The following is a 15599-nucleotide window of genomic DNA, read 5'->3' as shown; positions in this document are numbered from 1 at the left end:
GCCATGTGCAATGACTGGTTGAGATGACGACAAAGAAGAAGAAAAGACAGAAAAAAGGCAGATGAAGAAATAACACAGACTACAGGGCAGAGTAGACAAAAGTAATGATGTGTAATAGTGACTTAGAAACACATGGGAAGTGAAAAAGAAGCGAGTAAAAGAGAAGTGCTCAGTGCTTCATCTGTAGTACCTCATGAGGTACTGCGTCTTGTGAAGCGTCCCACCACCATACCTTGTTTATGCTGTTGCGACATAATGTAGGGGTGACAACAGACCACCTGATCCAACTATACAACCTTTATCAAAAGGTCTACTGAAGCCAACAACTAACAACTAACATTGATTGTCATCCTACATTTGCAATGTTCTACTGGGAAACCTTTGATCCTGGCAAAAATTGTTGCAGTAGAGACACAAGCTGCCATGGAGATAACATTCCCCAATGGCTGTACACTCCCAGAGTAGAAAAATGCATCCAAATAAACCCAGCAAAACTACTCATAGACAGTTCAAAGAACAAAGGAGCGAGAGACAGGATTCATTGCTAGTGACACCACAGGACATCACAGAGATTGACTGACAATCCTTCAATGGGTATGGAGCCACGGGGATCCTCAAAATACAAAGGAAGTGATATTAATGTTGTGGTTGATCACTGTAGCCGTGTACCTCAGCAAAACTGATCATCTCTTCATGGTGTGGTTGGGAGTGTTGAGAAAGATAATTTAACTTATTCAGCAGCACTTTTAATGTTACAATGACCATGCAATTTGATGTCAGTTAAGTGCAAGACTGGACTGTATGAATTTGTTCACAGTTATCCAAATATTTAAACTTCCATCTACGCTCCGTTTGGAACAAATACAAACACTGATTTCTGCCAAACACAGAACTGTCAGAACTAATTCTAACAGACTATAAACTGGCCCAAAATATGGTGAAATGCATAGCAAGTCACTTTTTTTCATTTTCTTTTACAGACACAGTTGTTCACCTCTATCCTTCTCCTCCTGGGCTCCCCTACATATTCAGTGGAAGAACTTTAAGAGATGGGACAAGTCCAATCACTCTGTAATGTATCTGAAAGGAACCTGCTAATGAGCACCACAGCCCCAGCCTTGCCCTCCACAGGACCTTATTAACACTTCTTTAATGGTTATTCCGTGATTTGCTTAGCCAGCAGGTCATCCATGCCACCTCCCCAGAACCTGACCATCATTTTGAATGTGCAGGATACTTTGTAGTGCTGTCAATCAAAAAATCTGCCACAGAGCCAGGATGGATTTCCACCTAAGACTGATTTGGGAGGTAGAGATTGCTCCCTGAAGTGGGACCTGGTTCCAAAGTGTTTTAACCTGAACTGATAATAACAAACGGAAGGAAAAGTCGCTGTAGGGAAAGTAACCAGCAGAACCACGAAGAACACTTCTTAAATCTAGAAATAATGCATGTATTCCTTATAAGACCATGTTTAGATGCCACATCATATACTATAAAATGATTTTTTTAATAGCTGTGAAGGCCTACAGAAGCTTGTCTTCTTTAGCATCTTGCACTTTAAACAGCTAATCATCAGAGATGTAAGCAACACAAGAGACCTTATATATTTCGCTTAAGCTGCTATTTTAAAGATGTGAAGAAACACAACACTAAAACTGTCTTGTTTTTTCGAAAACAAGCCAATGTAATTCTCATGAAAGCTATTCAAACAATGACAACAGGAACTACGAACAGTTTATAGTTATTCTTCCTACCTAACTCCATTACTTATTCAAATTTTGAAGTCATATTTGAAGATATCATAAAGATTTCTTCAGTTTGTCAAATGACAAAGTGAAAAATGTCACTTATTGTGATGAATCTACAGAAAATTATCAGCAGACTCTCTTGTCAGTTTACAGTACGTCTTTACTGTTTTGTTTCACTCTCACGCTTGGCATACTGCCATTTTCTGTCACAGCAGGCAGCTGATTTCTCAGATAAAGCTCTCAGAAGTCAGTATACAATACTTGACAGACACAATTACAGGCTATCTGGATAACATAGTTGAGCATTTAGCAGCTCACAATGAATTGGTTGAACGGTAAATGGAAATAGGCCTATAGTTGTTGAGATTTGGAGTTCAGACCAGTTTTTTTTTTTGCAGTAGCATCTCACTTACTAGTGTAATTGTGTGAGACTGTAACGTAAGTGGTGTTTATTTTATTCTTTAACACGATTTGAAGGGTTTTTGATCAGTGAAAGGACCTTGCAGTAAACACTCACAGCTTTTCAAGGAAATTTAGTCAGTTTTTTCAGTCATACTGAGTCTCTCCCTCACTAGACAAAACAACAAACATAAAATCAGAACAATTTTTCAAACATGTGTTCACTGAGATTGTTTTGATGAATAATTGACCTACAATAAATAGTTCTGGTGGTCAGGTCAGGTTGTTATACAAATGACTTCTTACTAAGATAAATAATAAATTACAATATACATGAATAAATGAAAGAAAAAGGTAAAAGGTAAAAAAAAAAGAAGAAAGAGAAAATACTCCAATACTGCTGATACACAAATGGCCTGTGGGAGTCTTTGTGGAGTTACTTAAGCTAATTGCTCATTATACAGCATGTTACAACTTCCAGTGTAAGCTATTAAACAGTGAAAAAAATTCACACGACAGAGCAGGCCATTAAGGTGCTGGTTACATGCATGAAATTGGGGAGTTCTCAATTTATAATCCATGTTGTTGAGTGTCAGATGTAACCATAAAACCCAACTCAAACAGCCACATTTAGGCAATCAATGCACATTACACCTTATCAGCCAGAAAGCCATCTTTGACTTGCTGTGTAGCCCCTGATCTTCATTGTGTAAAGATACTACTGCCACAGAAAACTGTTTATCATCAGTTTTCAAGTTCTGCACTGTCTGCTGTAGCTGTCCTGTCTTGCTTCTCCCACGCTCCACTCCAGCTTCCCAGTAGTAGCTCAGCTTTCAATTCTCTTTGTGCGTTTGTTTTTAACAAAATTGCAGAAATGGAGCCAAAAAAAACTGACAGTGTTTACTCTGCTTCCATTGTGAAAAACATTTCCAACTTTCAAAAAGTGTTATTTTTTTCCCAGGAGAGTAATAATAAAGAGGTATAAACTGCATCTGGTTCCCGTCTGTACTCTGGCTACGACATGCGACCAGCAGGAAACGCCTTTCACCGTGTAAGTTCACCTTACAGTCCAGATGTTTCACAAGGCTAATTAGAAGTCGGTAGAAGCTGCAGGGTGGTTAGCATTTCGATTGCTCGCTCATTCTGTTACATTGTTTGAATCCCACTAGCCACCTTTGTTATGTAATCTCTTTTTTATATAAGGTCATTATAATACTGTTAAGAAGAAATTCTGCATTATATAACCTTACAGCTCCAGTGTTAGTTTGGCAACCTCCTAGATCCACTCACATTGATGTAGATTAGTCTAAAGAGGGCAAAAGTGCTTATTTAGTGACCTCATCCAGGATTAGGGGTTCCTCTGGCTGTGGTTGAACAGGCAACCCATACTCTGCCCTAGGCCACTTCTTGTCTGCTGTACTGTCTTGTCATGAAAATAATCAAACACATTACAGTTAAATATTTAAATAAAAAGGATTAGGGACTTTGCGGAATCCGCAAGCTGTCGTGAAGTCGTCTGAAGGAGGGCTGAAGACTGAACTGAGTAACTAAGAACACTAAGTGTTGTATCTCATCTTCCATGTCTAGCCTGACGATCCGTGGCCACCATGTGAATCAGTTTATCTCTGGATTTGTTTTCCCTTGCACACTTTAAACAACAGCAAACGCTTTCACGGGTGGATGTTTTCATCTTCGGTCTTATCAGCCTGGAGTGGTGATTACACAGACTGGAAATGATGATGCCTGTAGGCTTGTTTTGTTTTTGTTTTTGTGTTGCATCTGATTCATTCAGAGGAACAAGAGATGACTGTGTCACAATCAGAGGGGAGTGCTGAAATGCAGGGAGGGGCTTGTCATACCCTGCCATCAAGTTCTTCACAAAAAGGTAAACAAAAAAAAAGAACACATCAGAGGCAAACAGCTGTTAGTACATAACAGGAGAAACAAATGACTGGTGTTTGCTCTGCTAGTCCTTTCCCTTGATAGTCCCTACAGTCCCTCGGCACGATGCCGTTGTATAGTACAACTCGAGTTGAATGCCAATTAGTGATGCCTGGACTTGTTAATATATTGAAATTGCGTTGTAAATAAAAAGTTAACTTCCCCATCTAATTCTGCTGCTGCATCATCACATGCAGCATTCAAAACTTGTATTCATACAGTAAAAACACTAATTGCCTGCCATGAAAACCAATTTGCCTTCCTCCACAGGGCAGAATTAAAAGTTGGGCTTAGCAAGGTAATGAAGTATGACACGCTAAGTCAAGGATGGAGGCTTTGTCTGAAGTAATCACTTCTCCGGATGCCGTGACTTGGCCGTATTTCATATCAACAAGAGTGACATATGGAAAAATAATTAAAATGGACACATTCGAGTTGTTGCCTGCAACAACAGCTGGCAAGCTGCATTTTTAATACACCATTAAATTTGCATGCTAGCTGTCAATCCAGTCTCCTGTCTGAGGCAGAAAATTCTAATCAATCAAGGTGTTAGAAGTGTAATCTAACTACATCAGTGGCGTGGATTTTGAGCTTTTCTCTTTAACCACACTCGCGCACAGAGGAAATATGTGCTAACAATGTGACAGTGATTTACAGTGCTGAATTAGATTCAGTGACAGTGAGTGAATAGAAAAGTACACTGCAGTTCTCTCATGACAAAAGCAATTAATATAAGTTTGCAATGGCACTGAAGTCAGTCTGTGAAAGCTACGAGTGGTGATGTGGTGTAGCGCTGCCAGCAAACGAGAAGAAGCACCGCCTTGGTCTTATCCTTCTTCTAAGATTATGCTTCCAAAGAACTTTTATACAATTACTGGTGACTCTGACGCTTCAAACTGAGTTCTGCAGTTTTTACACCCAAGGCAGAGGTAACAGTGCGGTTCTATCTGACAGCAGCACACACACACGCACACACACACAACAGATCTTTGAGAATCTTTATTGGTTTGGCTCAGTTTGACAGAAGCCTCAACCTCCCTGCCTCCTTAATTTTGGACAAGAGGACAAGAAAAAACACAAGTGCAAAAGAATGTGTCAGGCAGTGCATCGATCTGGACAGATGGCTGAGGGGACAGAAGCAAGGTAAGCAGCTGTGCATGCTAAATGAAGGGATAAAAAATTGACAACCAAGTAACAACAAAAAGATAATAAAAATGCTTTACTAAATGATATTTTTGCAAGAAAGACACATGAGCCTAATGTTTTTGTCATTTAGTCTTTCCCACATAAAATAAAAGAATGAATAAAATATTAATTTCTGCCATACCATAAATCAAAGCCACTTTGGTAGCCAGTATTTTGTATTTGCTTTGCATCAACTTGAGGCATTGAGCAAAGGGAATTCATGCAGGGAACAGATGGCCACCCACCCTCACAGTAGACCTGGCTCCATACACCACCACAAGGCTTTGAATGGAGTTGTGAAATTGAAAGAAATGAAATATTTTTACACAAAAAGCTTGCATCTGCTGGTGGTTTGACTGCTGGGACAAAATAATGCAGCTCTTTTTTTCTATCAGTGGAGATGTGAATGGGCTCTAAGATGGTGTGAAGTAGACTACAGTATAAAGATGCTGTGACATATGTGAATTGAATCAAAATATGCATTATCCATGGCACACCTGCTGATAAATTTATCCAGCCAAGCTCCAACATTAAAAGGTCGAGGTCTGTAATTGCTATCAAATATTTTTTATAAATTCAATTAATTAATTTTCTTTGAATTTTATTTTTCAGCCAAACTATTGCATGTATATATATATCTGTGTGTGTGTGTGTGTGTGTGTGTGTGTGTGTGTGTGTGTGTGTGTGTGTGTGTGTGTGTGTGTGTGTGTGTGTTGACAAATTTGACTGCATTGCCAGACACTAAAACCAAACACTAATACTGTTTTATGCATTTATTGATGTATTTACAGGTCCAGGTTTTTTTTCTAGTTATTATTTTCATTGACTTTTAATTTTAGTTCTGTTTAGTTCAGTCCTGGTAACTACAAATGTCGTGATATGGTCCATCCTATTTTTTTTTACACGAAAAATAACTTTTTTGTGTGTCAGAAGAAAAAGTCCAAAATGTGTAACGTTGTCATGGCCACATGAGTATGTATTATTGGAGTTAATACATACTGGAAGCATGTATTGGAATTATGTGCAGTAATTCAGCATTAGGGCAGCACAGTGGCATGGTGGTTAGCACTGTTGCCTTATAGCAAGAAGATTTGGAGTTCAATTTCTGTGTGGTAAATAGTCTGGTTCTTATATTAGCGCTTTTCTACTCTTCTGAGCACTCAAAGCGCTTTACACAACTTGTGCATTCGCACAAGCACATTGTTCTAAGTGCTTTCTAAGTGACATTCACACTCCGATGGATGCATCGGAGAGCAATTTGGGGTTAATATCTTGCCCAAGGATATTTGGCATGCAGACTAGGGGAAGCCAGGAATCGAACCATCAACCTTCCGATCAGTAGATGACCTGCTCTACCGCCTGAGCTCCACCCCATGGAGTTTGCATGTTCTGCCCTGTGTTTTTGTGGGTTCTCTTTGTACTCTGCTTCCTCCCACAGTCCAAAGACATGCATTTAGTGGGTTAGGATAATTGGTAACTCTAAATTGTCCAAAGGTATGAATGTGAGTGTTGTCTGTCTCTATGTGTTAGCCCTGCAACATACTGGGGACCTGTCCAGGGTGTAGCCTGAATCTCAAAGCTGGAATAAGCTCCAGCTACCCCATGACCCCGAAGAGGATAAGCAGAAGAGAATGGATGGATTTATCATCATCATCATAGTTTATTTATATAGCACTTTAAAAACACACAAGGCTGACCAAAGTGCTGAACAATAGAAATATAAGAGATACAATAAGAATAATAAATACGATAAAATAATAAACATAGCAAAAACAATAAAATATAAGTAAATACATGTCATTTAACCACTGAGTCAAAAGCCAGTGAATAAAAATGTGTTTTCAATCTGGATTTAAAAACCAGCACTGATGTCGATTGCCTAATGTGAAGAGGAAGATTATTCCAAAGCTTTGGAGCCATGATAGAGAGCGCTCCTTCTCCTCTAAGTTTCAGCCGTGATTTGGGGACTGAGAGCAACAGCTGCTCAGCTGACCGGAGCAAACGAGTGGGGACATAGGGCTTCAGCAAATCAGACAAATATGCAGGTGCTAGACCATTTAAGGATTTAAAAACCAATAAAAGAACTTTAAAATGAATCCTAAATTCAATTGGAAGCCAGTGCAGGGAGGCCAGAACCGGAGTAATGTGCTCAAATTTCCTTCTACCAGATAAAAACCGCAGCATTCTGCACTAGTTGCAGGCGTGTCAGAGTGCCCAGTCCAACCCCTATTGAAAGGGAGTTGCAATAATCCAAGCGTGAGGTTATAAAAGCATGGATAACAGTCTCCAAATCAAGGTTTAACCTTCGACAGACATCTGAGTTTGTCGAAGTTGAGTTGAGTTGAGGATTTAAATGAAAATAGTATTTGTACAATTCTAATGAACTTGAAAGTCAATAAAACCTAAAGAATTATGGATTTGATCAGGTGGTCCGGTAATAAAATTGACACCCTTCTCTTCTCAACGAGAAGCTTGGGCTTGGGAGAGCCCGATTGTCCTTCAGAGACATTTGCTGCCGGATACTCAATGTGTTTTCGTGGTGTTTCATTGCTTCTTGTCCTAAAGGATCATGTAAAAAATACCAGTCCCAGCTATTTTGACAAGGTTCCCAGCACCACTGGATAATATGCAACCCCAAACAATGATTTCTAAAGAAATGAGGGGGTGGCTCAGTATTGTTTAAATGTAAAATGATGCAGAAAACTGACTTGGTGACTCCACTGGGATGAAGAAAACAACAGATGTGTGTGGAGAACTAAAAACCTTCCCCAAAACAGAAGCGTCATATCTCTTTATGTTCACTGTTGTAGGTGTGATTAAAGGTCTTTTAAAACAGTGTCTGCTTCTACAGGGGTTTAATTGCACCATACAGGAACATTTGGTTTATTCAGTTCAATTCAATTCATTTTTAATGATATGGTGTCAAATCACAATGGCAGTTGTCTTAAGGTGCTTTATATTGTAAGGTTAAGATAACTATATAACACCTATGAGCAAGTGCTTTGGCGACAGTGGGAAGGAAGAACTCCCTTTTAACAGGAAGCAACTTGTAGCAGAACCAGGCTCAAGGATGGGTGGCCATCTGTCATGACTGGTTTGGGGTGAGAGCAGGAAGGCAGGACAAAGACGCGCTGCGGAAGAGAGCCAGAGATTGATAGCAGATTATTATTGACAGAAAGGAATGAACCAAAGTTTTAATTTACATTTCCTTTTAAGGATTAGGTTAGAAAAATTGTGAAGAGGTGCCTTCTCCAGACACTCATGTGGATTTTGCTAGTATTTTACATTTTCTGGTGTTTTAACAAAATGAAACGTAATAATATGTAAAACAATAGAGACACAAGGTTGTAAAATCAAATCTAGATAAAAACACATCTTAAAATTTATTCTTAGTTGCAGTTTGTCACCACAACTACTCACTAGTCAGTCAAAGGTTGTGCATGAACATTCTCAACCATTGACTTTCATCCACTTTCATGGTGAGTGTTCACATTGCTTGGTGGTAGGGAACCTGTTTCCATAATCGTACATTGATGATAACCCAGCCCTGACCTCACCTGTCCTCCCCAAGGCATTCTGTCCCAATGAGCTCAACTCATTTGATATACAACTCTTTAACAAAGGTGGCTCAAGTCAAGTGGTTGCTAACTGGTTGTATTCTAGCCATATTTTGATATAAAGCCAAAGTTTTTGACTTTCTGCCATTTTAAAGTTAAATGACTATCCTGCAGTAATTGTTCACAAGTTGTGAGTGATTTCTGTGTATGTGTATTGAGATTTTCACAAATTTACTGCAGTTAATTGAACCTTTTTGTGACAAATAGTTTGCATGTAATTGCCAATTTTACCACTTAGTCCATTTCAACATCTTTTCTAACCTTAACCAGAGGTCTTCTGTTGCCAACCCAAGCACAAACATGACCACCCCCTAATCCAGGTTGTCAAATATGACCACTCAAGTTCCTGATCTCTATGTAAAGCTTGCTAAAAGCACTTTCAGAAATGTGGGTGATTCCTATCTGAAGTAGAATCTCAATCGTACTCAAAAGGGTGATTTATACTCTCTGAGTATAAATGTAAGCTCCCCCTTTTTCATGCTCAGAGCTGATCTCATTTGACACATAGTTGTTTTGTATCATGCTACACAGATGTGAAACATCCAGCTGCTCTGACGCCCAGAAACCCAGTCCTGACTTCACCTGTCCTCCCCAAGGACTGCATTACAACAGCACACACACCTATACACACAAACACACACAACTTGCCATCTAATTACCAACCAAACATACCTTCTGCCTGTGTAATTAAGTGCTATAACAGATGCTATGCTAATCCGAGCCAGAGGACTACATCATGACTTCTAAACTTCGTTGTCAACCTGGCAAAAAAACCCATATATAACAGAAGAAGACAACATCTGTTTCAAATTCATGTGGCAAACAGACTTTTTCCACTGACTGACCTGTGAATATGTATTTGCATTCTCTCATTTTTCCAGCTTTGTTACTCTTGGCCTAGAGCAAACCAAGCTGTGCAAACCTCTTCCAAAAAAAACGTAATGAAGGTCGATATGATTTAACTTCAGCTGTTTACTTGATGTTAACCTTAACGTGGCTCACATCAGCCCACATGTTTACTGTTTGGACATTTTAGAATCCATCCACAGATTTTGGATAAATCCAAAGCTGGTTAAAGAGAGGGAGAAAGTGACTTTCTGACAATTGTAAATCACTGGGCTGGAAATATTAACACATGTTGTCAGAAACTCCGACTTTGATGTAAAGTAGGTAGAAGAAATTTAGTTTCTTTTGCCCGTCAAGGAGAAAACTAAGAAGCAGCTGAATCCATTCTGCTTTAGTGGATTTGTAGAGGACTTGTTAAAACACCATGAAAGAGTGTGGGATCCCTAATTAAACGGTTTGTTTGCCTCTGCTGTCCTGAAGTGTACATTGCTAAAGATAATACAGAGCAGTAACAACATCTGAACCAAACTTCACACCACCATTTCAATGATTTCAGGATTCACTCCACAGTAATACCTGCCTCTGGGCACGAGCATGGCCAAACAGAGATGTTGGAAAGAAGAATACTGTTAAAAAGAGCTGGGGCTCTGCAAAAAGCTTCACATATTTGTTTGTGAGAAATTTAAGCATCAGAACGTCTTTCTAAGATTCCAAATTCTCAGTCTGTCACATTTTATTTGTTTGTGCTGTGGAGGAATCAAAGGCTACAGTTTGCAAGAAAACACGGCTTTAACTGCACAGATGCTGAATGCTAAACCATCCCCCTTGCTGCTGTTATGACAAGTGCAGGGATGCGGGAGTGCTGCTATTGTGATATTTGTACAGGGAGGAAAATCTGCTTAAAAGAATCAGGATTCACAAAACTTCATTACTCATCTCTGGTAGAGAAGCGCTGGGTGGGGGTGGAGGGGCTACAGAGCATATCAGAAGGGTTTTTTATTATTTTTTTTATTATTTCTAGCTGCACATGAATGCCATTGTGAAACAAACCCCCTCTGGGGGTGAAAACAAATGAAGCAGAGAGCAAAGAGGAAAACGGCTAATTTCATGTAAACATAAATGCGATGGTTCCTCATTAGAAGTAAGAGTGGGAGGAAAACTTGCAGGCTCCTGCAGTCTTGTGCACTTGGAAACAAAGTCATGATGTTTGTTGAAAGAGAATCCGTTCCTGCTGGTAGAAAAGCCACACATATACAGTTACACATACACACAAACAATCACGCACACACAAATACATGTCTACCGAGCAACACATAAATCTGAACTGGTATTTATTAAAGCAACGGCAGGTCATCAGCTGCCGTAATTATGATGATGAGCAGGAAATCAGCAGGTTTTGATAGCAAAGAGGAAGCGTGGAAATACATCAAAGTACACCACAGAGGAAGCAAATTATATTTAAATCGAGTCGATTTTTTACAAAGGCAGTCATTTACCATGAAACGGTACAAGCATTCAATTAAACATTTGAAAGCAGGGTCAGGTAAAGGATGTCATCTTGCAACCACTGCAAGGTTGCACCAACACACACACAGCCACCAACACACACAGGCACACACTGAGTCTGATTTGTTGGAGCTAAAATGGATGGGAATAAACCACAAGAGCTTAGTCAGTGTGGCTGCATACTAATCAGTGTGTTACCCATGGGAAAACTCTACCCCCGCCCTACTAATAGGTGCATGTGGGTTGAGAATGCATACACAAAGTCACCTTCTCCACCCCATGTCGCCCATCACCGGAGCTATGTTTATGCTTGCTTGTATTTGATTGCAAAATGTATTCATGGGGACTGGATAGGGAAATTGAATCTGGAAATATTTTACCTCTGTCCAGTGTCTCGTAGTTGATCATCGGTGATGTGAGTGGAACAGTGAGCAGGACTTTAAGCATTCAGCAGGTATAAAGTGTGGTGTTTGCACAAAAAGAATTTAAACTTCTAAGTAAGAAAAAGAGAAGGAAACGAGGACAGAAAAACTACTTTACCTTTCTGATGGCCTCGTCCCAGTGTCACAAAACCAGAAGAGATAAAGTTGTGAAGGTCAGCGCCTCCACTGCTTCTGACGCTCTCTTTTCCGTAGTGGAGACCTGATCACATACAGAGACACACAGAGGCAAGCATGTAGAGCCACAACACAGAAACATTATAACACAGCAGTTGGGGAGACCTGAATGCACAGTGTTAGTGTTCTGAATCCTGAATATGAACGTTTAAATTTTGTGTAACCAGTAGGTAACTTGTGTCTGAGATACTGAGGGCGTGCTGTCCAAGATGTGTACTTGCATTTACGCAGCATTTTCCCAGTCTCACTGACCGCTTAAAGCACTACAAGTGGCATTTTTAATCATACATCACATTATTCTATGCACTTCAAACACTTTATACCTCACGTCCATGGCCTATTAACCAGTTAACATATATGACCTTGGGACAGAGGAAATAAGATCAACTGAAAAAAACCCATGCAGGTCTAGCAATAACATTACAAACTCCACACAAAACAACTCCAGCTAGGGTTCAAACCAGGAACCTTCTTGTGTGAGGCAACAGTACTAACCACCATGCCAATCAATAAAGAAGGGAGCTTTATCCCACCAAAATATCCTGTTATGCAGAAGTGACTAAATACACCCATTTTCCCTGATTAATAAGAAGGCATAATATTGCAGTAATTTTTAAACGTCATAAGGGAATGATGTCAAACATAAGCATCTGACTCACAATGAGATGTTAAGCTAAAAATTAACAAGCTTTATTTAAATATGCTTAAATTTGGATATTGTTGGAGGCACACTTGCTTTTCCTGCAGCAACTCAAAAATTTTAAAATTCAAAGAGACAAGGGGAAAACTGTGTGTTACAGTCAACAATTGGTGGTCAACATGAGTTTTTTGCCATATCCACACTGTGTTTAGACTGTTTAAGTCTGGACAGTTAAGGTTAAGAAAAAAGCAACATGAAACACAATGGCGACATTGAGCCAGAGGGACAAAAATGCTAAACCATGTGCAATGGAAGACAACGTGGGAAATAATCTGCTAGCACTTCCAGGGAAGGCAACTGTAAAAGTAAAGTATAAAGTATAATCGAACCTTTGCAATAATGTTGACCATCCCGTTGAAGCCTTACCCTTTCTGAAAGTAGCATATTCAATCACTTGTGGGACTATAACAAATTAATATTTTCATTTTTTACTCACTTGTTATTTTAGTTTAGTTTAGTTTATTTTAGATTATTTTGTAATCGGAAGGTTGCCGGTTCGAGACCCGGCTCGGACAGTCTCGGTCGTTGTGTCCTTGGGCAAGACACTTCACCCGTTGCCTACTGGTGGTGGTCAGAGGGCCCGCTGGCGCCAGTGTCTGGCAGCCTCGCCTCTGTCAGTGCGCCCCAGGGTGGCTGTGGCTACAATGTAGCTTGCCATCACCAGTGTGTGAATGTGTGCGTGAATGGGTGGATGACTGGATATGTAAAGCGCTTTGGGGTCCTTAGGGACTAGTAAAGCGCTATATAAAGACAGGCCATTTACCATAGTAAATAAGCTGGTACTTATGTAGTGCTTTTCTACTCTGTTCATGCACTCAAAGCGCTGTCTATGAGCTTCATTCATCTATTTACACAGATTCATACAAATGCTTTTATTTAACATTCACAAACTAAATTCAGGGTTCAGTCACACTCCAATGTCGTGTACAAAGCTCTCCGATTATTAAATGACTCGTTTTACCTCCTGAGCTGCAGCCACTTGATATGAAATGTTAGAAATTAACTATAAAAGCTACCTGCTTTCTCCCAGAACTCATATTCAAATGTCAAAAGGTGGCGCCCATTACAAGTGAATCTGACAGTTAGGACAAAGATTTAATTTATTAGTTTGACTCAGTGTTTGGTGACAGGATAGAATACTTTACGGTTATTGAAAATGCACAATCAGACTAATGGCAGAGATTGGACATTTAGATTATTGCTTTTACTGTGTTGGCATGTAATTGTCCGTGTCATTGTAACTCTTTTATATCACTGAAAAGCACAAATATCACAGATTTTTTCATTTTCTTTGTGACACTGACGCAGTAAAATGTAACATTTACACAAAAAATGACATATAGAAATGTATAGAAATTACAAAGCTCAAAAAGTTATGTATCAGTTTTTAATGGAAACTAAATATAGAACCACTTTAATACTGATAGAACCCTTGGAATATAATATATATACTAACGTATAAAATCAACAATGTTTCACTTTAAAAGAACATTTGCAGGGCAGCTAAATTGTATTTGAGTGTTTCTATCAAATTTCTTATTTGCCTCAGATGTGTTTTGTTTGTTTTTTTTGTGCCAAATATAAAATTTTCCCATGGTGTCATTACCCCTCAGACATGGATTGAGGGGAAGTGGCTGAAATGTGAACAGCAGCTGCAAACACAGTGCTGTGATATTCAAAAAAAAAAAGGAAGAAGAAGAAACAAAGCAATATGTTTCCACCACCCACATACTAGTGCACTTTGAACTCAATCACACCTCTCCCTGTGTTGCCTTCATGCTGCAGATAGAATATCTACAAGGGTTATTTTACGCATTCAGTCATACCAGCATGCATGTATATATATCACATGCAGAATTGCTAGTGCTGCTGCACTATTGTCTTCTTTTGTCATATTTGTCATTGGTAGGTAACTCCACAGGCCATTGTAACGACCCTGGAAAAACCATTCAAAAGTGATCAGAATCCACCTTTTTTCCCCTCCCGCTTTCTCTCCCACTGCTCACTACTGAGAGATAGCATGAAGAGTCTGCAGAGAGAACGTTGCACATTATTAATTTATCCTCCTTGATACAAAGAAAATCGTGACTTTCACCTCAATGATGTACTATGGAAATGAACAGCCGCTGGAGCCAATGCACGCTGAGGATTCATATGGTAATATTTTTTTTAATCTGACCTCTTCACTGCACACCTACACCTCTGAAATTGGAAAAATGTGAATAATAAGATAATTATATTATGAACAAAGCCTGATGTAGTGCAGCTTGGCAGGCATTGGAGAGACTATCTGAATCCAAGGTCGATTAAGGTCCAACACAGCCAGGCAAAAGTAATTTGATTCAATTCAATTCAGTTAAGTTTAATTTTTCGAACATCAATTCACAACAACGGTCACATAGAGATGCTTTATACTGTAATTTAAAGAACCTACAATATTAGAAAGAAACAGAAACAATCACATGACCCCCTTTGAGCGAGCACTTGGTGACAGTGAGAAGGAAAAACTCTCTTTTAAGAGGAAGAAAGCTCTGAAAGAAACAGGCTCAGGGAGCGGCAGCCATCTGCAGAGAACTGTTGGGGGTGAGGGGAAGAGACCAGTCGGGACAAAAGACAGATTACGAGAGAGAGAGTTCAATTCTAACCTATGATTAAATGCAGTAGTAGTGTATAAACACCAGTTAAAAGGAATGAGCAGCCAAGCAGCCTGAGCTTATTGCAGCATAACTAAAGACTGGTTCAGGGTCAACTGATTCTCCCTAACTATGAGCTTTATCAAACAGGAAAGCTTTATGCCTAATCTTAAAAGCAGAGGCAGTGTCTATTTCCCAAATCCAAACTAAAGGCTGATTCCATGATGCGGCTTGATAATACAAGATATTATATGTGAGGAGAAGGATTTTAAATTCAACTCTGAGCTGAACAAGGAGTTGATGAGGAGAAACTAATATGGGAGGAATGTGGTGTCTCTTTCCAGTCCTAGTTAGTACTCTTGCTGCGGAGCTCTGGATCAACTGAAAGCTTTTTGGGAAGCTTTTAG

The 15599-nt window shown here is 39.5% G+C and overlaps 1 protein-coding gene across 6 annotated transcripts in view; it reads right to left on the bottom strand.

Moving 5' to 3' along the window:
- Positions 1-15599, bottom strand: part of LOC101480168 (shisa family member 6) — a 76405-nt gene that overhangs the window by 49010 nt on the left and 11796 nt on the right. For all 6 annotated transcript variants that reach the window (XM_004569687.3, XM_004569688.3, XM_004569689.3 and 3 more), the window contains exon 4: positions 11783-11884. In XM_004569687.3, coding sequence (XP_004569744.1) covers positions 11783-11884 — 102 coding nt within the window. The remainder of the gene's footprint in view (positions 1-11782; positions 11885-15599) is intronic.

Source organism: Maylandia zebra, linkage group LG8, assembly GCF_041146795.1.
Source record: "Maylandia zebra isolate NMK-2024a linkage group LG8, Mzebra_GT3a, whole genome shotgun sequence".
Lineage (NCBI taxonomy): Eukaryota > Metazoa > Chordata > Actinopteri > Cichliformes > Cichlidae > Maylandia > Maylandia zebra.
The sequence above is the reverse complement of the archived record's forward strand: the minus strand, read 5'-3'. Positions and strand labels throughout refer to the sequence as shown.